A 26775-nucleotide genomic window follows, 5' to 3' on the forward strand; every position below is an offset into this window, starting at 1 on the left:
TTAAAGAAGATTTTATTCGAACTTCACAGCCTTGCTTTAAAGCTTCCCTCATCCCGCCCTCCCCGGGCGTGGATGCTGTAAGGGGCACGTACTCACAAACCCCCGCAGGCTTTTCACTTTGTTGCGGACCTGGCCTTTGTGCCGGCGCGCTGGCTATTTGTGAGCCGGTTCGAGTGCGCTAGGAAGTGGGTCGCCACAGGACGTTCATTTAGAACAGAGATGCGGAAAAATTACTTTAGTCAGTGGGTGGTAAATCTGTGGAATTTGTTGTCATGAGCGGCTGTGGAGGCCAAGTCATTGGGTGTATTTAAGACTGAGATAGATAGGTTCTTGATTAGCCAGGGCATCAAAGGGTACGGGGTGAAGGCAGGGGAGTGGGGATGACTGGAAGAATTGGATCAGCCCATGATTGAACGGCGGAGTAGACTCGATGGGCCGAATAGCCAACTGCTCCAATATTTTGTGGTCTTATAGCCTATTCCACTGTTTCGACCTGACAAAGTGCAGCCAATATTTCTGGGTATATGGCCCATTCATATGGGAATTTAGGCTTTTCTCTTTTTCTGAGCTCCTCATCAACGTGTACACTTTAGTTAAGCTTTGCTCCAGAATTTCCACACAATTAAAAGAGTATATTACAGTTTTTATTTTTATCTTTGCACTACTTACATAATTTAACGATTTAATGTGTTTATTTTTAGTAATTCATAATTGTTAAAATTGACTGTTATGAATTAGGTTCTACTGCTACCACAAAGACAAAGAATTTCATGACATATGCTGGTGCTATTAAACCTGATTCAGATATTAATATGGAGACCCACCACCGGTTACCTATTCCCAGTTACCGCGGATCGTAATGCGAGATTGAAGCCTTTGCTATTTATTTGCATTCCTCAGAAATGACAACAGTTCAGTTAAGATTCCTTCTGATGTTCCAAAGCAGATGCTCAGTCTGTCTAATATTTCCACACAATTAGAATGGGCAATTTGTTTATTCTCATCATGTACTGAGCTACAGTGAAAATCTTGCCTGACATACCATCCACACAGATCGATACATTGCAACAGTACATTGAGCTGATATACGACAAAACAATAACTGTAACAAAGCATTATGGCTGCAGAGAAAATGCAGTGCAGATAGACATATGGTGCAGGGTCACATCAAGTTACATTGTGAGGCCGAGTCCATTTTATCATTCATTTGGCTTATAACCACAGACAGGAAGCCGTCCTTTAGCCGGGTGTTACGCGCTTTAAGGCTTTTGTATCTCTTCCCCGATGGGGGAGCGGGTTTGCAGCAAGAATGTCCAGGTTGTGAGGATCTTTGAGTACATGGCCTGCTTTTCCGAGGCAGTGGAAGTGTAGGGAGAGTCCATGAAGGGGAGGCTTGTTTCTCTGATGTTCTCTGCTCTCCAAAGTTCTCTGCAGTTCCTTGCAGACATGGGCAGAGCAGTAGGCATACGAAGGCGTGAAGTATCGACAAGGATAAGTTCCTTGGCCTTCACCCTGCCCTGTGTAGCTGGAATCTGGACTTCCTGTCAGATCGCCGGCAGGTGTTAAGTGTGGGCTCCCTCACCTCTCTCTCTCTGACCCTCAGCACATATACCCTACAGGGTCTTCTCCTTAGACCCCTTCTTTACTCTCTGTGCACCCATGACTGTGTTGCCAGCCACAGCTCCAAGCAGCTAATCAGATTTGCTGACGATAGTACACTGATTGGCCTAAGCTCAGATAACAATAAGGCAACCTACAGGGAAGAAGTCATTCACACTGGTGTCAATAAAACAAACTCTCCCGTAATGTAGCAAAAGCAAAGGAGCTGGTTGTGGACTGAAGGAGGAACGGACAGAGGGAAGCCCCAGTTGATATCAATGGATCTGGACTTGAGAGGGTGTATAGATTTAAGTTCCTTCACACATCACCGAGGATCTCACGTGGTCTGTACATACCGGCTGCGTGGTGAAAAAGGCACAGCAGAGCCTATTTCACCTCAGGCCACTGGGGACCAGAGTCACCCCAACCAGACACTATTCCAGTTACTACCATCCAGCAAACGGTACCGCTGCATAAAAGCCAGGGCCAACAGGCTCCGGGACAGCCTCATCCACCAGGCCATCGGACTGATTAATTCATGCTGACAAAATAGTATTTGCATGTTATATTTTTGTACATACTATTTATTATAATTTATGATATTGCACATTGCATATTCAGACGGAAACGTAAAGATTTTTACTCAGGTATATGAAGGATGTAAGTAATAAAGTCAACTCAATTCCCTGCCCATCTGGGATAATCACTGTCCAACCTGTATCCCATCACCTCAATGATATATATCAACCATCTTATTCAACCTCTGTCCAGTCTGTAACCCACCACCTCAACGATATATATCAACCATCTAGTTCAAACTCTGTCCAGCTTGATTCCCACCACCTGAATGATATATATCAAACGTCTTGTTCCACCTCTGTCCAGTCTGTATCCCATCACTTCACTGATGGGATACAATATCAACCATATCAACGATCTTGTTCAACTCCTGTCCAGTCTGTATCCCACCACCTCAGTGATATATATCAACCATCTTGTTCAGTCTCTGTCCAGCCTGTATCCCACCACCTCACTGATATATATCAACCATCTTGTTCAGCCTCTTTCCAGCCTGTATCCCATCATCTCAATGATATATATCAAATATCTTGATCATCCACTGTCCAGCCTGTGTCCCACCACCTCAATGATATATATCAACCATCTTGTTCAACCTCTGTCCAGCCTTTATCCCACCACCTCAATGATATATATCAACCACCTTGTCGATACTCTGTCCAGTTGTATCCCACCAATTTATACATCAACAATTTATTTTCTACCGTTGTCTTCATTGTGACGTATTTTGCCTTACTGAGTTATTTCTGAAATCAGTGTTTGTTACCTGGGTCTACCAGAGGATTTATTAAATGAGGCACCAGGTAGTGTAAAGACATCATTACGATTTTAGCTTCAACGTTACCAAGCGTCCGCCGTGTTAATCTTTATCGGGAGGGGGTTTGGAAGCAGAAATAACGGATTGATAGTGGGATGGGGAGGATGTTGCGTGTATTAACTGCTCATCCCTGTATTGGATTGAAGAGAAAACTAATGAATATTGGCATTATATTTGTGCAACTTTGTTCAGGCCATCACAAGTATCTTGTAATCTGTTAATAGTTGTGCATCATATAAAGTGGAAAATGAAAATGCTATATCCGTTCAGCAGATCGGGCAGCATCTTGGACAGTACCAGTTCCGACACTGGATCTTCCACAGTTTCTTCTTTCCACAGATCCAATCTGATGTACCGAGTTTCCAGCACTTTAATTTCAATTTGATATTAAACTCGTTTTATTCCTGTTAGCCTACAGGAAATGCGATGGTCAATAGTGCTGAGCAAGATCTCTTTTAACAATAGGATAATGATAAATTGTGTTCAGTTTAGCTGGTGGAGACAATGTGAAATGTGAAACATGCCTGCTGGTGCCCCGCACCCAGGTTTTCCAGCCCAACATCTGACTCAGTCAGAAGATCATCAGGTTCCCGTTCTGCCACAGATTGATGTCGGAGTGTTGGTGTTTGAGCTCCGAATGGCCGAGGCACTTCAGAATATTACTGGCAACAAGGAGTCCTGGGCGAGTTGCTGTTTGGGTTGTAATCCTGGGAAACACTGGGCAGATAGACCTGTCAGTATTTGGGATTTGGCCCAGGACAGTACTTCCAAAGATGGGAGTTGAATGTTCCTCCTTTCACAATGAATCAACATTTTTGGGGTGCTGGGCATTGGTTTTGGGGAAATCCCTGATTGAACCACGCACTGTGAGATGTGGGGATGATGTACGAGGATTACAGGTTCGCTGAGTGGCAGATTCAGCTGTGTGACTCTGTGTGGTTGGATCCTGGAATATCGCAGTGTTAGATCCAAGTACAATAGACTCGGGGATAAACTGTCTAGGGTTATGATGTGTGAACGAGTAATTCTGGTCTGGGTTCAGATATTTGTTTCTGGAGTTCCGTTGGAAGCAATAACTGCGATACTGAGGAGTGGATGAGTTCCCATTCCATCCCTCACAGAGAGAGGCTGTGAGTAAATGGGCTGTACCGTGTTTGCAACAGAAACAGACCCGTGAGTTTGGTGTTCAAACTGTGGTTGGAAATCGCCCCTCACTGCCACCTGCCTGTCACTCGGTGGAAAACAGGCAGAATCTGAAGATGCTGGAAATCTTCACTGAAACGGGAAATAGTTGACACCACTCTGAGGAACGGCTGTGAATCCATATCGCTAACTTTGTTCCTCAGGAAATGGACCTGTGCACAGGCGCTTGTTTAGTGATACTTAGTGAAACAGTAAAGAAACCACAGTTTTCCCCTGTGAATTATCCTGGTACCACTTTCCCTGTTGTTCATGGAAATGTGTTCAGTACAACTGTTGCTCACAGTTGATCTGAGGAATGAGAGGGTTTATGTCGGACAAGCATTTGATGACTCTGGGCCTGTACTCTGTGGATTTCAGAAGTATAGAGGAGGACGGGATCTTAATTAAGCCCACAGAATGCTGAACAGCTTTGTGACAGTGGACATGGAGAGGATATTTGCATCAGAAGGAGAGCCTGTTATTTGAGAGGACAGCTGCAAAATAAAGAAGTTTCCCTTTAAATCTGAGATAAGAGAAATTTCCTCAGCCAAAGAGTGGTCGACATGTGGAGTTTGTTGCAACAGATTGTGGTTGAGGCTGTCATTTGGTATATTTATGGCAATATATTATTGATCACTAGAGTAGAAATCATGTTTTATTAGCCGGAACTACTATACAATTAAATCAATACAACACGAGGCATGGTTAAAAGCAGCCTTTACAATTTAGAATCAGCATTTCAAAATGGCTGCCGTGTTAACCTTTGTCACAATGTAACTCATAGGGCGTGATGTTGAGTTTGTTATTTCCTTTTTCAGTTACTTTTGTTGAGCCACTTCCTCAGTTTCCATGGTAGCAAACCACTAGCAGTGCAAGAAATGTTACATAATTTCCTCGCTCTGTGTTCACTTCCACGCAGCGTAGAGACAGTAACCTCGGGAGCAAATGCAACAGAATGATAGAGAGAGTAAAGGGTGCTGTGAGCATTGGCTATATGGAATGAACTGAGAATATAGAAATATAGAAAATCTGCAGCATAATACATAGGCCCTTCGGCCAACTGTGTTGTGCGAAACATGTACTTACTTCAGAAATTTCTTAGGGATACCCATAGCCCCCTGCTTTTCTAAGATCCATGTACATATCCAAGATGCTCTTAAAATACCCTACTCTATCCGTCTCCACCACCGTCGGCGGCAGTCCTGTCCACGTACACACCACTGTCTGGGTAAAAGAGAAGACATACCCCTGACATCGCCTGGGTACCTAATTCCAAGGATCTTAAAACTGTGCCCTCTCGTATTAGCGATTTCAGCTCCGGGAAAAAGCGTCTGACTATCCACACGATCAATGTTCATATCATCTTATACACGTCTATCAGATCACCTCTCATCCTCCATCGCTCCAAGGAGAAAAGGCCAAGTTAACTCAACTTTTTCCTCAGAAGGCATGCTCCCAAATCCAGGAAACATCCTTGTGAATCTCTTCTGCACACTTTCTATAGTTCCTACATCCTTCGGGTAGTGAGGTAACCAGAACTGAGCACAGTACTCCAAGTTGTGTCTGACCAGGGTCGTATATAGCTGCAACACTAGCACTCAGCTCTTGAACTCAGTCCCTCTGTTGATGAAGGCCAATTCACCGTATGCTTTCTGAACCACACAGTTAACCTACGCAGTAGTTTTGAGTGTCCTATGTACTCGGACCCCAAGATCACTTAGATCCTCCACACTGCCAAGAGTCTGACAACTAATACTATATGCTACCATCATAGATGAACTAGCAAAATGAACCACCGCACACTTTTCTGGATTGAATTCCATCTGCCACTTCTCAGCCCAGTTTTACATCTGATCGATGTCCCGCTGTAACCTCGACAGCCCTCTACACTATCCACGATACCCCCAACCTAAGTGTCATCAGCAAATTTACTAACCATCCCTCCACTTCCTCATCCAGGTCATCTCTAAAAATTGCTAAGGGAAGGGTGCCAGATCCCTGAGGCACAGTACTGGTCAGCGACCTCAATGCAGACTACAACAACTCTTTGCCTTCTGTGGACAAGCTAGTTCTGGATCCACAAAGCAAGATCTCCTTGGATCCGCTGCGTCTTTACTTTCTCAATAAGCCTTGCATGGGGTACCTTATCAAACGCCTTGTTGAAATCCATATACAGTGCATGTACTGCTCTAGCTTCATCAAAGTATTCAGTCACATCATTAAAAACCAATGAGGCTCGTAAGGCACGACCCGCCTTTGACATACCCATGCCGATTATTCCTAATCATATTATGCCTCTCCAAATGTTCAGAAATCCTGCCTCTCAGGATCTTCTACACAAATTTACCAACACTGATGTAAATTTCATTGGTGTATAATTTCCTGAGCTATCTCTACTCCCTTTCTTGAATAAGGGAACAACATCCGCAACCTTCAGATCAGTTAATATCTGGGCATTAAAAATCAACAAAAACAGTTGTTACAGCTGGAAACATTCAGCAGATCGGCAGGATCTCGGACAGTCCCAGTTCTGAAACTGGGTCTTCCACCATTTCTCCTTCACGGATGTACCCTGATGTACTGAGTTCCCAGCATTTTCTATTTTATAATTTTACAATGTGTTTCGGCTACCCTGAGGTTACCTTGCATGTTCTCCAGGCTTACATGTTAAAAATCCCCAACTATTATCATAACATTGCCCTTCCTACAGGCGTTTTCTATTTCCTGCTCTAATTTCTAATCCACATTCCGGCTGTTGTTTCGAGGCCTTTATAAAAATGCCATTAGGGTCCTTTTATTCTTGCCATTTCTTAACTCAACCCATAAAGACTCTACACCTTCCGATACTATGTCATACCTTTCACATGATTTAATACTAACCATATAACCATATAACAATCACAGCACGGAAACAGGGCATCTCGGCCCTCCTAGTCCGTGCCGAACTCTTAATCTCACCTAGTCCCACCTACCCGCACTCAGCCCATAACCCTCCACTCCTTTCCTGTCCATATACCTATCCAATTTTACCTTAAATGACACAACTGAACTGGCCTCTACTACTTCTACAGGAAGCTCATTCCACACAGCTATCACTCTCTGAGTAAAGAAATAGCCCCTCGTGTTTCCCTTAAACTTTTGCCCCCTAACTCTCAAATCATGTCCTCTCGTTTGAATCTCCCCTACTCTCAATGGAAACAGCCTATTCACGTCAACTCTATCTATCCCTCTCAAAATTTTAAATACCTCGATCAAATCCCCCCTCAACCTTCTAAGCTCCAATGAATGGAGACCTAACTTGTTCAACCTTTCTCTGTAACTTAAGTGCTGAAACCCAGGTAACATCCTAGTAAATCGTCTCTGCACTCTCTCTAATTTATTGATATCTTTCCTATAATTCGGTGACCAGAACTGTACACAATATTCCAAATTTGGCCTTACCAATGCCTTGTACAATTTTAACATTACATCCCAACTTCTGTACTCAATAATCTGATTTATAAAGGCCAGCGTTCCAAAAGCCTTCTTCACCACCCTATCTACATGAGACTCCACCTTCAGGGAACTATGCACTGTTTTTCCTAGATCTCTCTGTTCCACTGCATTCCTCAATGCCCTACCATTTACCCTGTATGTTCTATTTGGATTAATCCTGCCAAAATGTAGAACCTCACACTTCTCAGCATTAAACTCCATCTGCCAACGTTCAGCCCATTCTTCTAACCGGCATAAATCTCCCTGCAAGCTTTGAAAACCCACCTCATTATCCACAACACCTCCTACCTTAGTATCATCGGCATACTTACTAATCCAATTTACCACCCCATCATCCAGATCATTTATGTATATTGCAAACAACATTGGGCCCAAAACAGATCCCTGCGGCACCCTGCTAGTCACCGGCCTCCATCCCGATAAACAATTATCCACCACTACTCTCTGGCACCTCCCATCTAGCCACTGTTGAATCCATTTTATTACTCCAGCATTAATACCTAACGACTGAACCTTCTTAACTAACCTTCCATGTGGAACTTTGTCAAAGGCCTTGCTGAAGTCCATATAGACTACATCCACTGCCTTACCCTCGTCAACATTCCTCGTAACTTCTTCAAAAAATTCAATAAGGTTTGTCAAACCTTATTTCTTAAATATTATTTTTATATACAGGCCACACCATCCCTTCTACTGACTAACATATCTTTCCGACACACCATATATCCTTGGAGGGATTGCCTACTGAATCTCTGTGGTTGGATGTTAGGAACAGGAAGTGGTCAATATCTATACTGTGTGTGTTTTTGTGGACAACTTAATAGTAACAGGGATATCGAGGAGCAGACAGGGAGACAGATTCTGGAAAGGTGTAATAATAACAGGGTCGTCGTCGTGGGAGATTTTAATTTCCCAAGTATTGATTGGCAACTCCCTAGAGCAAGGGGATTATATGGGGTGGAGTTTGTTAGATGTGTTCAGGAAGGTTTCTTGTCATAATATGTAGATAGGCCGACAAGAGGAGAGACTGTACTTGATCTGTTATATAGAAATGAACCTGGTCTGGTGTCAGAACTCTCAGTGTGAGAGCATTTTGGAAATAGTGATCACAATTCTATCTCCTTTACCATAGTATTGGAGAGGGATAGAAGAGACAGGTTAGGACAGCATTTATTTGGAGTAAGGGGAAAAATGTGTCTACCAGGTGGAAACATGGAAGCGTAAATTGGGAGCAGGCGTACTCAGGGAAATGTACGGAAGAAATGTGGCAAATATTGAGGGGATATCTGCATGGGATTCTGCGTAAGTACGTTCCAATGAGACAGGGAAAGAATGGTAGGGTACAGGAACCGTGGTGGACAAATTCTGTTGAGAAACTAGTCAAGAAGAAAAGAAAAGCGGACGAAAGGTTCAAAAACTTGGTAAAGATGGAGATCCAGAAAATTATAAGGCTAGCAGGCAAGAGCTGAAGAATGAAATTAGGAGAGCCAAAAGGGGCCATGAAAAGGCATTCAGGGCAGGATTAAGGCATTAATAAAGTATGTGAAGAGCAAAACCATAAGACATGAGAGAATAGGAACAATCATGTATGACAGTGGAAAAAAATGAGTCTGGAACCGAAGGAGATAGCAGAGGTACTTAATGAATACTTTCCTTCAGTATTCACTGCAGAAAAGGATCTTGGCGATTGTAAGGATGACTTGCAGCTGACTGAAAAGCTTGAGCATATAGCTATTAAGAAAGAGGATGTGCTGGAGCTTTTGGAAAACATCAAGTTAGATAAGTAACCGGGACCGGACGAGATGTACCAAGGCTATTGTGGGAGGCGAGGAAGGAGATTGCTGGGACTCAGGCGATTATCTTTGCATTATCAGTGCGGACGGGAGAGGTTCCCTGGAATGGGAGGGTTGCGGATGTCGTTCCCTTATTCAAGAAAGGGAGTAGAGATAGCTCAGGAAAGTATAAACCAGTGAAATTTACCTCATTGGTTGGTAAGTTGATGGAAGACATCCTGAGGGGCAGAATTTATGAACAATTGGAGGAGCATAACATGATTCGGAATAGTCAACAGTGCTTTCTCAAAGGCTACCTGCATAATTGAATTGTTTGACGATATGTCTAAACGCATTGATGAAGGTAGAGCAATAGGTTTAGTGTGTATGGATTTCAACAAGGCACTTAATAAGGTAACCCATGCAAGGCTTATTGAGAAAGTAAGAAGGCATGAGATCCAAGGGGATATTGCTTTGTAGATCCAAAAATTGGCTTGCCTACAGAAGGCAAAATGTGGTTGTAGGCGGGACATATTCTGCATCGAGGTCGGTGACCAGTGGTGTGTCTCAAGGATCTGTTTTGGGACCCTTTCTCTTCGTGATTTTTATAAACGACCTGGATGAGGAAGTGGAGGGATGAGTCAGTAAATTTGCTGATGGGCCAGTAAATTGCTGTGTATAATCTGTTGGGGTTTTGTGGATATTGTGGAGGGATGTCGGACGTTACAGCGGCACATCGATAGGATGCAAATCTGCGCTGAGAGGTGCCAAATACAGTTCAACCCAAATACGTGTGAGGTGGTTCATTTTGGTAGGACAAATATGATGGCAGAATACCGAATTAATGTTAAGACCCTTGACAGTGTGGAGGATCAGAGTGATCTCGGTGTCCGAGTCCATAGGACACCTAAAGCTGCTACACATCTGTTCAGAGCTTGACTCTGTGGTTGAGCAGACATTTGGTGCATTGGCCTTCAACAACCGTGGGTTTGAATTTCGGAGCCGAGAGGTAACGTTGCAGCTGTATAGGACACTGGTCAAACCCCACTTGGAGTACTGTGCTCATTTCTGTTCACCTCACTGCAGGAAGGACGTGGAGATCATAGAAAGGGTGCAGGGGAGACTTACAAGGATGTTGTTTGGATTGGGGAGCATGCCTAATGGGAATTTATTGGGTGAACTCGGCCTTTTCTCCTTGGAGCACCGGAGGATGAGAGGTGACCTGATAGAGGTGTATGTGATGATGAGAGGCATTGATCGCGTGGATATTCAGAAGCTTTTTTGCCAGGGCTGAAATGGCTAACTGTCACGGTCCGGTCAGTGAAGATCACATTCCGCTTCACAGTCCGGTCCCTGGATTCCGTATTCCGGCTATTCTTTTTCTCCCTTGTTCCGTAGGGCGCCTTTCGGGCTGGCAGCATAAATTGCTGTGTGGTCCAGTGATTCCTTGCTGGACCGTCCTCGTCAGTAACCGCGTCAGAATTCCTGTCAAGTTAACCCGCCGGAGTGAGACAGGAGCCGCTGTCTGTGGTAACTGGGCGGCGTCAGCGGCTTGTAGTTACTTGGATCATCTTTTTGTTTTAAGTTAAAGAAAAGTCTATCTTTGTGTGGTTTTGTCTTTCCGTGTTCTCTCCTCCGCTGGGTAGGTCCGGCCGTTTTCCACTACCCTGAGTGTTGCGTATCCTGTGTCTAATAAGAGTCTCTGCTCTATGTCCTGTGTCCAAGGAGGAGCCCCGGATCAGTGTTCCGTGCCCTGTGTCTAAGAGGATTCCCGCTCTATGTCCAAGGCGAAGCATCGGCTCAGTGTTCTGCGCCCTGTGTCTCAGTCACGTCTAAGCCTAGTCCAAGTCAAAAGTCAAGGTCCAAGTCCAAGTCGAGAATCAAGTTCCAAGCCGCAGTCGAGAGTCAAGTTCCAAGTCGAAGACGAGAGTCAAGTTCCAAGTCCAATTGGACAGCCAAGTCCGAGTCTAGTCCGAGTCAAGTCCAAGCCAAGACCGAGTCAAGCCCAAGCCAAGACCGAGTCAAGATGTGGCAGGCTGAAACTATGTCTGCCGCCCTGAGTCCCGAGTTACGACCTGAGTTCCCTGTCAACATTTAGTCCCAAGTCCAAGTCCATGTTTCCAGTTTGTCACTCTTCGTGTACCTTCGTGCTATCATTTTGTCCACGCTTCTTGGCTTCACTAGCATTCTTAATAAATATAGTTTAGTTCCCAGTATTTCAGTGTCTGTGTCTTCTATTTGGGTTCGTTTCCATCGGCCCCGTATGACACGAACAAGAGAGTTTTAATGTGCTCGGAAGTAGATTGAGAGGAGTAGTCAGGGGTAATGTTTTTACGCAGAGAGTGGTGAGTGTATGGAATGGGCTGCCGGCGACGGTGGTGGAAGCGGATAATATAGGGCCTTTGAAGAGACTCGTGGATAGAGGCATAGAGCTTAGACAAATAGAGGTCTAAGGGTAACCCTCAGTAATTTCTAAAGGAAGTAGAGATTCGGCACAGAACTGTTGGCCTGAGATATCACAGAGTCCTGGGATATCACAGTTTTAGATCCAAGTACAATGGACCCGGGGATCAAGCTGCGCAGATATATGTGGTATTGAGTGAGTATCTATTTTCTAAGCTCAGATGTTTATATCTGGGGTTCCTTTGGGAGCAATGACTGCTATATTGAGGAGAGGATGAGTTTCCATTTCATCTATCACAGAAAGAGTATGTGAGTAAATGGGCTGTTCCGTGTTCACAACAGTAGAAATAGATCTGTGAGTTTGGTGTTCAAACTGTGTGTGGAAATCCACCCTCACTGTCATCTGTCTCTCGTCGGTGGAAAACAGGCAGAAACTTAAGATGCTGGAAGTCTTCACTAAAAACATGAAATAGTTGAAGCTATTCTGACGTACAGTTGTGAACCGAAATCGCTAACTTTGTTCCTCTGGAAATGGACCTGTGCACAAGCGCTTGTTTTGTGATACACACTGGAACAGTAAAGAAGACACAGTTTTCCCCTGTGAATTTTCCTGGTACCACTTAACCTGTTGTTCCGGGAAATGTGTTCAGTACAACTGTTGCTCACATGGTTCACAAGAATAATCTCCGGAATGAGAGGGTTTATGTCTGACAAACATTTGATGACTCTGGTCCTGTACTCTATGGATTTCAGAAGTATAGAGGTGGACGGAATCTTATTTAAACCCACAGAATACTGAACAGCATGGTGACAGTGGACATGGAGAGGATGTTTGCATCAGACGGAGAGTTTATGATCTGAGAGGACAGCCTCAGAATCAAGAAGTTTCCCTTTAAACCTGAGATGAGAGTAACGTCGTCAGCCAAAGAGTGTTCGACATGTGGAGTTTGTTGCAACAGATTGTGGTTGAGGCTGTCATTTGGTATATTTATGGAAATATATTATTGATTACTAGAGTAGGAATCATGTTTTGTTAGCCAGAACTACTAGACGATTAATCCAATACAGCACGAGGCATGGTTAAAAGCAACCTTTCCGATTTTAGATTCATCATTTCAAAATGGCTGCCGTGTTAACCTTTGTCACAATGTAACTCATAGCGTGTGATGTTGAGTTTGTTATTTCCTTTTTCAGTTACCTTTGTTGAGCCACTTCCTCCGTTTCCTTTGGAACAAACCAGTATAACTGCAAAATCTGTTGCCCAATTTCATCACTCTGTGTTCACTTCCTCCCAGCGTAGAGACAGTAACCTCGGGAGCAAATGCAACAGTATGATAGTGGGAGGAAAGGCTGCTGTGAGCATTGGCTGTATGGAATGAACTGAGAACATAGAGATATTGAAAATCTGCAGCAGAATACGCAGGTCCTTCGACCAAACGTGCTGTCCGAAACATGTACTCACTTCAGAAATTTCCTAGGGATACACAGAGCCCTCTATTTGCCAAAGATCTATGTACGTATCAAAAAACACTTTAAAGACCCTACCCTATCCACCTCCACCACCGTCGCCGGCAGCCCTATCCACGTAAACAACACTGTCTGCGTAAAAGAAAAAAAAAAACATACCCCTGACATTGCCTCGGTACCTACTTCCAAGGATCTTAAAACTGTGCCCTCTCGTATTAGCGATTTCAGCCCCGGGAAAAAGCGTCTGACTATCCACACGATCAATGTTCATATCATCTTATACACGTCTATCAGATCACCTCTCATCCTCCATCTCTCCAAGGAGAAAAGTCCAAGCTCACTCAACCTATTCTCAGAAAGCATGCTCCCCAGTCCAGGAAGCATCCTTGTAAATCTCCTCTGCACACTTTCTATAGTTTCCACATTCTTCGGGTAGTGAGGTAACCGAACTGAGCACAGTACTCCAAGTTGTGTCTGACCAAGGCCGTATATAGCTGTAACATTACCTCTCTGTTCTTGAACTTAGTCCCAGGGTTGATGAAGCCCAATGCACCGTATGCATTCTGAACCTCACAGTTAACCTACTTGGTGTGTCCTATGGACTCGGACCCCAAGATCACTCAGATCCTCCACACTGTCAAGAGTGTGACAACTAATACTATATTCAACTATCATTGTGAGGTGGTTTACTTTGGTAGGGCAAAGAGATCATGGCTGATCATCTACTATCAATACCCGGATCCTGCCTTGTCCTCATATCCCTTGATTCCCTTATCCATAAGATACCTATCTAGCTCCTTCTTGAAAGCATCCAGAGAATTGGCCTCCACAGCCTTCCGAGGCAGTGCATTCCACACCCCCACAACTCTCTGGGAGAAGAAGTTTTTCCTTAACTCTGTCCTAAATGACCTACCCCTTATTCTCAAACTATGCCCTCTGGTACTGGACTCTCCCAGCATCTGGATCATATTTCCTGCCTCTATCTTGTCCAATCCCTTAATAATCTTATATGTTTCAATCAGGTCCCCTCTCAAACTCCTTAATTCCAGCGTGTACAAGCCCAGTCTGTCTAACCTCTCTGCGTAAGACAGTCCAGACATCCCAGAAATTAACCTCGTGAATCTACGTTGCACTTCCTCTACAGCCAGGATGCCCTTCCTTAACCCTGGAGACCAAAACTGTACACAGTACTCCAGCTGTGGTCTAACCAGGGCTCTGTACAAATGCAAGAAAATTTCCTTGCTCTTGTACTCTATTCCCTTTGTAATAAAGGCCAACATTTCATTAGCCTTCTTCACTGCCTGCTGCACTTGCTCATTCACCTTCAGTGACTGATGAACAAGGACTCCTACATCTCTTTGTATTTCTCCCTTATCTAACTCTACACCGTTCAGATAATAATCTGCCTTCCTGTTCTTACTCCCAAAGTGGATAACTTCACACTTATTCACATTAAACGTCATCTGCCGTATCTGCCCACTCACCCAGCCTATCCAAGTCACCCTGAATTCTCCTAACATCCTCATTACATGTCACACTGCCACCCAACTAAGTATCATCAGCAAATTTGCTTATGTTATTCTCAATGCCTTCATCTAAATTGTTGACGTAAATCGTAAACAGCTGTGGTCCCAATACCGAGCCCTGTGGCACCCCACTAGTCACCACCTGCCATTCCGAGAAACACCCATTCACCGCTACCCTTTGCTTTCTATCTGCCAACCAGTTTTCTATCCATGTCAATGTCTTCCCCCCAATGCCATGAGCTTTGATTTTACCCACCAATCTCCTATGTGGGGCCTTATCAAATGCCTTCTGAAAATCGAGGTATACTACATCCACTAGATCTCCCCCTTCTAACTTCGTGGATGCATCCTCGAAAAACTCCAACAGATTAGTCAAGCATGATTTACCCTCGGTAAATCCATGCTGGCTCGGCCCAATCCTATCACTGCTATCTAGATATGCCACTATTTCATCCTTAATAATGGACTCTACCGTTTTCCCAGCACCAATGTCAGTCTGACAGGTCGATAGTTCTCTGTTTTCTCCCTCCGTCCTTTCTTAAAAAGTGGGATAACATTAGCCATTCTCCAATCCTCAGGAACTGATCCTGAATGTAAGGAACATTGGAAAATGATTGCCAATGCGTCCGCAATTTCCAGGGCCACCTCCTTCAGTACCCAAGGATGCAGATCATCTGTACCTGGGGATTTGTCAACCTTCAGTCCAATCAGTCTACTCATCACCGTTTCCTTCCTAATGTCAATCTGTTTCATTTCCTCTGTTACCCTATGTCCTTGGCCCATCAATACATCTGGGAGATTGCTTGTGTCTTCCTTAGTGAAGACAGTTCTAAAGTACTTATTAAACACAGACAGCGGCTCCAGTCTCACTCCGGTGGGTAAACTTGACTAGAATTTTGACGCGGTTGCTGACGAGGGCGGCCCAGGAATCACTTGACCACACAGCAATTTAAGTTGCGTGCCGGAAAAGAGAGTTGATTGGGTTCGGCAGCGTGCCTTATGGGAATTTGTTAAGTGAATTCGTTCTTTTCTCCTTGGAGCACCGGAGGATGAGAGGTGACCTGATAGAGGTGTATGTGATGATGAGAGGCATTGATCATGTGGATAGTCAGAGGCTTTTTCCCAAGGCTGAAATAGCTAGATAAATCTGACGGTCCGGTCCGTGAAGACCGCATTTCGCTTCACAGTCCGGTCCGTGGATCCCGTATTCCGGCTATTCCTTTTCTCCCTTGTTCCGTTCGGCGCCTTAATTGAGGCACCCGATTCTCTTTTCGGGCTGGCAACTTAAATTGCTGTGTTGTCCAGTGATTCATTGCTGGGCCGTCCTCGTCAGTAACCTCTTCTGAATTCCCGTCAAGTTTACCCACCGGAGTGAGACTGGAGCCGCTGTCTGTGTTTCCTGGGCCACGTCGGGGGATTGCGGTTATATGGAGACTTTTCGTGTCAAGTTAAAGAACAGTCTATCGTTGTGTGGTTTTCTTCCCCATGTTCTCTCCTCCGCTGGGTAGGTCTGGCCGTTTGCCGCTACCCTGAGTGGGAAACAGTGTTTTGTGCCCTGTGTCTAAGAATAGTCGCGCCCCTATGTCCTATGTCCAAGGAGGAGCCCCGGATCTGTTTTCCATGTCCTTTGTCGAAGTCAAGTCTAAGCCTAGTCCAATTGAAGAGTCAAGTTCCAAGTCCAAGTCCAGAGCCAAGATTCAAGTCCAAGTCGAGAGCTCAGTTCCAAGCCAATGCGATAGCTAAGTCCAAGTCTAGTCCGAGTCAACTCCTAGTCAAGTCCAGGCCATGTCCGAGCCAAGTCACTGCCAGGACGTGAGTAGCGAGTCATGATCTAAGTTCCCTGTCAAGTTCTGGTCCCAACTGCAAGTCCAGGTCTCTGGTTTGTCACTCTTCGTCTACCATCGTGTTATCATTTTGTCCTCGCTGATTGGCATTCCCAGCATTCTTACAAAACATAGTTTAGTTCCTAGTGTTTCAGTGCTTGTGTCTTGCATTTGGGTCCGCTTCCATCGCCCCCGTATGTCACTAACATGAGAGGGCACAGTTTTAAGTTACAGGGAAGTAGGTACAGAGGAGATGTCAGGGGTAATACGTTTTCTCAGAGAGTGGTGAGTACATGGAATGGGCTGCCGGCGACAGTGTTGGAGGAGGAAACGATAGGCATTTTGAAGAGATTCTTGAATAGGGACATAGAGCTCAGAAAAATAGAGAGCTACTGGTTACTAAGTAATTTCTGAAGGAAGTAAGAGTCTAAAGGACAGCCTCAGAATCAAGAAGTTTCCCTTTAAACCTGAGATGAGAGGAACTTCGTCAGCCAAAGAGTGGTGGAACTGTGGAGTTTGTTGCAACGATGGTGGTTGAGGCTGTCATTTGGTATATTTATGGCAATATATTATTGATCACTAGCGTAGGAATCATGTTTTATTAGCCAGAACTACTGTACGATTAATTCAATACAGCACGAGACATGGTTAAAAGCAGCCTTTACAATTTTAGATCAATCATTTCAAAATGGCTGTCGTTTTAACCGTTGTTACAATGTAACTCATAGCATGTGATGTTGTGTTTGTTATTTCCTTTTTCAGTTACCGTTGTTGAGCCACTTCCCCCGTTTCCATGGTAACAAACCACTAGAACTGCAAGAGGTGTTGCACAATTTCATCGCTCTGTGTTCACTTCCTCTCAGCGTAGAGGCAGTAACCACGGGAGCAAATGCAACAGAATGATAGTGCGAGGAAAGGGTGCTGTGAGCATTGGCTGTATGGAATGAGCTGGGAATATAGAAAACCTGCAGCATGATACACAGGCAATTCGGCCAAAAGTGCTGTCCCAACCATTTACTTACTTTATTAATTTCCTAGGGTTACTCGTAGCCCTCTATTTTTCTAAGCTACATGTAGGTGATTGATATGTTCCTTCTAACGTAGGCCACAAACTTATCAATCACTCGTACTGGCGACCACTCTGGAAGTCCAAGACGCTGTCTTCTACAATGAAAGGAACCGTATGCTCCACGACCGCTGGACTAAGTGTTTACATGTAGGATGGGACTATGTTGAAAAGTAAATTTGCTAGGTTTTCTAAAAATGACTTCTACTTTAGGCCACGAACATATCAATTACCCCTCTTACGTATCCAAGTTTCTCTTAATAGACCCTACTCTATCCATCTCCACCACCGTTGCCTGCAGCCCATGGAACGTACACTCCACTGTCTGCGTAAAGGAAAACCTCACCCTTGACATCGCCTCTGTACCTACTTCCAAGCACCTTAAAACTGTGATCTCTCGTATTAGCCATTTCAGCCCTGAGAACAGTCTCTGCCTATCCACAGGATCATTGCCTCTCATCATCTTATACACCTCTATCAGGTCACCTCTTATCCTCTATCGCTCCAAGGAGAAACGGCCAAGTTAACTCAACCTGTTCTCAGAAGGCATGCTCCCTACTCCAGGAAACATCCTTGTAAATCTCTTCTGCACACTTTCTATGGCTTCCACATCCTTCGAATAGTGAGGTAACCAGAAATGAGCACAGTACTCCAAGTGGGGTCTGACCAGGTTCCTATATAGCTGTAACATTACCTCTCGTCTCTTGAACTCAGTCTCGCGGTTAATGAAGGCCAATGCACCGCATGCCTCCTGAACCACACTTAGCATACGCAGCAGCTTTGTGTGTCCTATAGACTCGGGCCCCAAGATCACACATATCCTCCACACTGCCAAGAGTCTGACAATTAATAGTATATTCTACTATCATAGATCACCTAGCAAAATGAACCACCTCAGACTCATCTGGGTTGAACTCCATCTGCCACTTCTCAGCCCAGTTTTTCAGCCAGTCGATGTTCCGCAGTAAACTCGACAGTCCTCCACACTATCCACAATACCCCCATCCTAGCAAATTTACTAACCTCTCCCTCCACTTCGTCATCCAGGTCATTTCTGAAAATTGCGAGGAGAATTGTTGCAATAACAGATCCCTGAGGCACTCCACTGGTGACAGACATCCACTTTGCCTTCTGTGGACAAGCCAATTCTGGATCCAGAAAGCAAGGTCTCATTGTGTCCAATGCCTCCTTACTTGCTCAATAAGCCTTGCATCGGGGTACCTTATCAACTGTCTTGCTGAAATCCATACACACGACAACTTCTGCTCTACTTTCATCAATGTGCTCAGTCTCATCCCCAATAAAATCATTCAGGCTCATAAGGCACGACCTGCCTTTGACAAAGCCATGCTGACTATTCCTAATCATATCTTGCCTCTCCAGATGTTCATAACTCCTGCTTCTCAGGATCTTCTCCATCAACTTCCCAACCACTGAAGTAAGTCTCATTGGTGTATAATTTCCTGGACTATCTCGACCCACTTTCATGAATAAGGGAAAAATATCCGCAACCCTCCAGTCAGTTAATATCTGCGCATTAAAAATAAACAGAAACCGCACTTGCAGGAAATTTAAAGTAGAAAAGAGAGAATGCTGGAAACATTCAGCAGATCTGCAGCATCTCGGACAGTCCCAGTTCTGGAACTGGGTCTCCCACCATTTCTCCTTTCACAGATGTAGTCTGATGTACTGAGTTCTCAGCATTTCCTATTTTATTATTTTACATTGTGTTTCTGATACCCTGAGGGAAATATCGCAGCCAACTATGCTGGGCATGACCCCACACAGCAAGAAGACAGTGATCAAAGACAGATACTGGAGAGAAGCTGGTGTATCCGTATGCTCTCACAATCGACAGCCTGATAAACCAGTCTGAGCAACAGTGCAGGCAGAAGATTCTTAGTTTCCCGTCCCACCTTAGTTTGTGAATCGAAAATGGTAAATCTCAACAAACAAATTTTCTGTGTGTCACTTATAATATAGATGGAGTCTCTCAGAATACAGAACTAGCAGTGTACGCGCTTCAATCCAGGTTGTCAATTTTACAGCTGGGACTGGAATTTATTCTGTCTGTAGTGAGGATCGCCATCTGCTCCACCCAGTGGGACATCACACCTGTCAAGTATTCTGGAGACTTTTGAAGAGGTCACTGTGGAGATAGATGAAGTAGGACAGTGATTTCGTCCACAATAATAATTAAACACACACACACACACGCACACACACACACACACACACACACACACACACACACACACACACACACACACACACACACACACACACCACACACACACACACACACACACACACACACACAATACATATGATAGCTTAATACATTGACTGTATGTCCACGAAATGACGCTAGGCAGAGAAGTGTCTGGACATAGAACATAGACCATAGAACGTAGAATAGTACGGCGCATTACAGGCCCTTCGGCACACAATGTTGTGCTGACACTCAAACCCTGCCTCCCATATACCCCCCCCCCCCCACCTTAAATTGCTCCATATACCTGTCTAGTAGTCTCTTAAACTTCACTAGTGTATCTGCCTCCACCTCTGACTCAGGCAGTGCATTCCACGCACCAACCACTCTCCGAGTGAAAAACCTTCCTCTAATATCCCCCTTGAACATCCCTCCACTTACTTTAAAACCATGCAGTGACTGAAAGGAAATGTTAAACTAGTGGTGATGGAGGTTGCATAGGGTGGGTTAGATATATATATATATCCTTGATGGGGGTTCGGCTGGTGCCGGTGATGTGTTGGGAAATTTGACTACCCATTGTCCAGCCTTCCTGGCCGCGACAGTGCCGTTCCCGTACCATGCAGTGATGCAGCATGTTAAGATGCACTCTACCGTACATCTGTTATAAGACATGAGTATATGTGTACAATACATGGTCCATCTGCTTTCCGCCTCCTCGGAAAATCGAGATGTTGGTGAGCTTTCCTGATTGTGTGGAATGTGCTCTAGGACCATGACAGGTTGTGTGAGGTGGAGTTTGAAACCGCTTCCAGCTTCCACAGCTATGCTGCTGATGTAAAGATGTGTGTGAGTGATGCAATTTCTCCTGAAGTTCGTAACCATCCTTTTGTCTCGTTGACATTGAAGAACAGGCTAGTCCGTAGTCATTTGCTACTGAAAGACTGGATTTGATGCCTGCATGAGTGAATTGTTGACGATGGCCGTGAAGTCATCAGTGAGCTGGTGTCCACAGTGACGGAGTATTTGGCCTGGGATGTTTTCTGGCCCGGCAGCCTCACAGGGGTTGAATCTCTGCAGAGTCCTTTCATCTGCTGTTGTCACAAAGTATGGCTGTTCTCCTCGGAGAGGGTAGCTTTCGTGACTTGCTCGAGTTGCGGGCCTCGAAACATTGATTAGAGCGCCCGGGAGGGGAACGTGACTGATGCAGTCAGAGCTATTTTTCGTAACGTAGTCTGCAAAGCCGTTGATGCCCAGTCAAATATACTCGGCCCGAAACGTTGACAGCGCGCCTCCCTATAGATGCTGCCTGGCCTGCTGTGTTCCAGCAGCATTTTGTGTGTGTACCTTGAATTTCCAGCATCTGCAGATTTCCTCGTGTTCAGCTGTCTATGACAACTGGAAATTAAAGAAACACTCAAGTTGTTGGAGACATGAATTCAAATCAGAAAATGTTTGAAGCCATTCCGACACAGGTTGTCGGAGCTGAAGCATTAACTTTCTTTCTCTCTCCGTAAATATTCTTTATCTGTTGAGTGTTTCTTGTATTTGCGGTTTTTTAGAACATTGCGTTGGAATGGTTTAAGTCTCTTGGAAAATGGAATTGTGTAGGACACACAATGTAATTCATTCTCTTACAGAAACAGGGCTTTCAGCCAGTCTAGTCTGTGCCATTCTCTGCTCAGACTCTCCACGTGCACCCAGACCACAGCCCTCAATACCTCCTTTATCCGTGAACCCGTAGAAAATTCTCTTAAATTTTGCAATTGAACCTGAATCTGCATTCGTGCCAGCCTCTGAGTGAAGTAGTTCCTCTTCAGATTCCTCGTAAATATTTCACTTTTTGCCCTAAACACATGACCTCACCCAAACTGAGTTGCAAAACCTTACATGAATTCACCTTATTTATACCATCATTGTTTGTATACCTCTAGCAGGGGTATCCTTTGTAAACCTCTGGCAGGGTTTCGCATTCTGGGATCCACGGACACCACGGTTAATGGTAGGGGTCCGTGGCATAAAAAAAGTTTGGGAACCTCTGCTAGCATCACAATCTCTTGTGTTTCACGGAATCAATTTCTAACTTGTTCAATCTACCCCTGTTACTCAGTTCTTTAAATGCCAGCAACATCTGTGTCTGCCAGGGCTTCTGCCGTCTCTACACTAGCCTGCCAAGAGCTATTTAGTGTAAGCTGGTTCATCTCTGACACATCCTTGCCCTTTCCTGATCTCTCCGTCTCTGCAGCCAGGTTGTCAACCAACATCTTTCATAAACTTAATGATTTCCATGATAATCTCGACCATACCTCTTCCCAGCCTATCACCTGTAAAATGCTCTACCCTTTTCTCAGTTTCATTGCTCCCCCTGCATCTGTTCCCAGATGCTGTCCTCCCTCCGTTATTAATATTCTCCTCACTCACATTTACCGTACTCAGTGCTCACTCCATCTTCCTACCACCGTAATAGTGATAGAGTTCCTCATGTCCTTACATACCACCCCTTCAGCTTATGCAACTTCCACCATCTCCAAAGAGATCTTACAACTAAACATATTTTTACCTTCCTCGTCCACCCCACCCTCTTCTTTCAACAGGGATCACTCCCTCCACAATGGCCTTGTTCAGTCATCCCTCCTCACTAATCTCCCTCCAGCCACTTATCCCTGCAAGTGGCCTAAGTGCTACACCTACCCGTACACCTCCATTCAGACACAAAACAGTCCTTCCAGGTGAGGCAACACTTCACCTGCGAATCTGCTGGTGTCATCTATTTTGTCGAGCATCTCTGTATCATCTGCCACAAGGGGGACTTTGCAGCGGCCAAACATTTTAATTCTGATTCCCATTCCGACGTCTCGATCAATGGCCTCCTCTTGTGCCAAGATGAGACCGCCCTCAGGGTGGCGGAACAACACCTTATATTCCATCTGGGTACCCTCCAACCTGATTGTATGAATATTGACTTCTCCTTCCAGTAAACAAATCCCACCTCTTCCCCCCATTCTGAACTTTCATTTCTCCCTGGTTCCCCTCATTCCCTTTCTCCTATTGACAACGCTCTGATTCTTTCCTCTCCAGCCTCTGAACAGACCATCACTTGACTTCACCTGTCACCTTCCAGCTCCCCACTTTATCCCCACCCCCGACCTTTGTATTCAGATCACTTCCCCCACCTCCTCAGGAATGAAAAAGGCTCGTGGTCCAAAATGTGGACAGTTCACTCTTTTCCATAGTCACTGCCTGCTGCGCTGAATTCCTCCAGAATTTTATGTGTGTTGCTCTGGATTTCCAGCGTCTGCAAGCTTTCTCGTGTTTAAGTATGGCAATTATTTGGACTTTGTTGAGATTGTACCTGGAATATGGCGTAAAATCCCGCTCCCCATACTAACACGGGTTATACAGACCAAAGAACAAACTGCCGGAGGAACTCAGTGGGTCGGGCAGCATCTGTGGAAGGAAATGGACCGTCACATTTCGGGCCGAGACCCTCCCTCTGGACGCAGAGTGGACAGGAAATAGTCAGAGAAAAGAGGTGAGGGCTGGGGATGGGGCAAGAGCTGGGGAGTGAGAGGTGGATCCAGGTGAGGGGGAGATGGAAAGGTGGAAAGAGTGACAGGCGTGGGAGGTGAGTAATTGGGACAACACGGGGCTGCAGAAATCGAATTCAATTCTATGGAGGATTATCTAACAAGTAAGAGAGAGTTTGTTATAGAGATTGACCAGACTGATTCCTGGAGGAAGATGAAGATCAGTGATCGTCTTCACATAAAACAGAGGCCGGCGGATGTGTGGGGACCGAAGGGATCGAGGAAATGAGGATCGGACAGAAACATGTGGCTGAGATGGGAGAGCAGCCGCCATCTTGCTGATGGTTAGAGGGGCTGAATGGCCTCCTGCAGTTTCTCAGTTGATGTTTCAGTGTTCCTGTCCAGCAAGGCTCCGGAGGAATGTGAACAGAAATTAGTGTTTATAAACACAGAACTGATTTAAATGAAATGTGAATATTTCCTGATTGGGTCTAAATTATGTTTTGGACCGGAATGGGAATTGAGCCCGTGACTCTGTGACCTGGGGGTGGAGGGAAAGGGATCGGTGTAGAGATGGTGTGGAAAAGTAGACATGCATCTGCTGTAAATATTTCAGTGTTTCTGTGCAGTGAGGCTCAGGAGGAATGTGAATAGAAATTAGTGTTTAGAAACACAGAAGTCGTTTCAATGAATCCTGCACATTTCCTCTTCGGGTGGGAATTGTGTGTCGGACCGGGATGGAAATCGAACCCGTAACTCTGAGAACCGGGAGGTGGAGAGATGGGGACGGGGAAGATACAGAGGGGGAAATTGACAATATAGCTGGTGTAAATATGAAATAATGTGTAAAATGCGGCAGGTAGGTCGGGCAGTGTGAGAGGGGCGAGGAGCGGAGTTAACGGTTCGGACGGGAGACTCTCCACCCATCACCTGATCCACTTCTCGTTCCCATTTCAAACGCAGATCAGCAGCATCTGCGCTTTTCGCTTCCGAGGCCCCGCCCCCGCTCTCACAGTCTCCGGATGGGCGGTGGTTTTCGTTCCGGTCTCTGTTGAAGCGGATCGTCGGCGGGGAGCTGGACGACCGATCGCTTTCTGCGGGAACAATTGATCAAGTTCTCATCGGTGAGTATTGATAATCGGTTACTAGGGGTGAACGCGACCGACATTTTCCCATCGGTGAGTACTGAAGCCGATCCCGGGGGAAGGGGGGCACCTGATGATGGGCAGGGAGTCCCGTTAACTTCCCCGAACTGGCGGCCTCGTCACGCTTGCTGGACACAACCTGCCGGGGTCGGTCCGGGTTATGGGACCTTCACACCGAACCGCCTGAGATGAGCCGCCGCTCAGTCACTGGTGTTCTGGTCCCAGGAGCGGGAGGAGGTGGTGATGCCGAGACTGAACCCATCCATTAAGATGTACCTGGTGAACTTTACCTCCATCACCCGGCCCGATATCGGATCCAAACTTCACCTGGATCGACGCCTGGGGTCGATAATTGTTTTACATATTTCCAGCACACTGGAAGCGGCCGTTCCGCCTGTTGTGTTCTTGCAGACTCGAGGGTTAAACAGAGTAATCGCACCCTCGGGACACTGCTCCACGTGTATGAATAGTTTCATCTTTCCCCGTTCAGACACGACAGTGAGATCCAGATCTCTCACGTCCTCTTGGGGGACTGGGAAGTTTATTTCCATCTTCTTTCCATTGCTACGACTTGCCGAAATGCTGACAGTGTTCCCCGATATCTGACCCTATTAATGCGAGAATTAAGTCTTGTTCACTTATCCGGGTTTCTCGGAAATGTGTACACTCCCTTCGGAATTTCCAAAGGAGCAACCCAGGCTGTCTAATATTTCGACACGATTGAAATGGGGAATCTTTATTTTGTTTTCCATGTACAGAGGTTGAGTGAAAATCGTGTCTCCGGTATTCTCCACACAGATCAATACATTGCAGCAGTACATTGAGGTAAAACAAATCATTCTGGTTGCAGAGAAAGTGCAGTGCAGGTAGATATGTGGTGTAAGGTCACATCGATTTAGACTGTGAGGTCAGGAGTCCACTCATCACGCTGTTCGCTTCTAACAGCAGAATGGACACCGTCCTTGAGCCCGGTGGAATGTTTCTGCTTTATTTCATCTTCGGCCCTATGGAGAATTAGAAGTGAGAATGTTCAGGGTTTTGGGGCTCTTTCATTATGTTGGCTGTTTTACTGAGGCAGTGGGAAGAATAGACAGAGTCCATGGAGGGGAGGTTGGTTTCTATGATGTATTCAGCTCTATCACAGTTATCCACTAATTCATTCAATTAAAGGAATAGCAGTAGCCGTATGAAGATGTGAAGTTTCGGATGGGATACTTTCTGCGGTGAATTGTTAAAGCGTATCGAGTAGAAAATGACATATATCAAAATTCTTATTGTTTGTTCTGGTTTTGTTATATTGGAATCTGTTATCTACTCGTGCGTACCATTATTTCAGGGTCTGTGTATTGCGGGAGGAACATCAGAGATCGCCCTTGATCCCATTCTCCCATCTGGCTCCATCTGCTCATCCCTTGCCGATCTGCTTCAACCTCTGTCCAGCCTCTGTCCCATCACCTCAATGATATATATCAACCATCTTGTTCAATCGCTGTCCAGTCTGTATCCCACCACCTCAATGATATATATGAACCATCTTGTTCAACCTCTGCCCAGACTGTTCCCATTGGTGCAATGATATATTTCAGCAATCTCTCTTTCAAACATTGTCTTCATTGTGAAGTTTTGCTTTGCATCTTTTCCAGAATTGTGTTTTTGACAGTTAGGAGTACCAGAGGTTTAATTGAACACAGCACGTGGCAGGGAAAAAGCAACCATTTCAATTTTAGATTCACCGTTACAAAATGGCTGCAGTATTAACCTTTGCCATAATGTAACCCATAGCATCTGAAGTTGAGTTTGTTATTTCATTTCTTGTTTATTTTCGGTGAACCATTTCCTCTGTTTCCAGGGTAACAGCCCGTCAGAGCTGCAGCAAGTGTTGCAGTTTTTATCGCTCTGTAGTCACCGCCTCTCAGCGTAGAGACAGTGGCCTCGGGAGCAAATGTAACAGAGTGATAGCGGGAGGAAAGGATGCTGTGAGCATTGACTGTATGGGATGCACTACACCAGGGTCAGAATGAACTCAGAACTAACAAACTTGTTGGGGTGGGATGGTATTTACAGTCTAGGGTAGCAATCAGTTACTATCTGTGCATTAAAATGAAGAGGGAGAAATACTACAGTTGGAGGAAATTTAAAGTGAAGAGCAGAAAATACTGGAA

At 45.1% G+C, this 26775-nt stretch overlaps 2 protein-coding genes across 2 annotated transcripts in view; one reads left to right on the forward strand and one right to left on the reverse strand.

Moving 5' to 3' along the window:
• The window catches only part of LOC140724380 (uncharacterized), a 33528-nt gene extending 8892 nt beyond the window's left edge, over nt 1–24636 (reverse strand). The window contains exon 1 of the mRNA XM_073038827.1: nt 24482–24636. Coding sequence (XP_072894928.1) covers nt 24482–24636 — 155 coding nt within the window. The remainder of the gene's footprint in view (nt 1–24481) is intronic.
• The window catches only part of LOC140724374 (NACHT, LRR and PYD domains-containing protein 3-like), a 33008-nt gene continuing 30760 nt past the window's right edge, over nt 24528–26775 (forward strand). The window contains exon 1 of the mRNA XM_073038821.1: nt 24528–24592. The gene's annotated coding sequence lies outside the window, so the exon portion shown is untranslated. The remainder of the gene's footprint in view (nt 24593–26775) is intronic.

This window comes from Hemitrygon akajei, unplaced genomic scaffold (assembly GCF_048418815.1).
Source record: "Hemitrygon akajei unplaced genomic scaffold, sHemAka1.3 Scf000199, whole genome shotgun sequence".
Lineage (NCBI taxonomy): Eukaryota > Metazoa > Chordata > Chondrichthyes > Myliobatiformes > Dasyatidae > Hemitrygon > Hemitrygon akajei.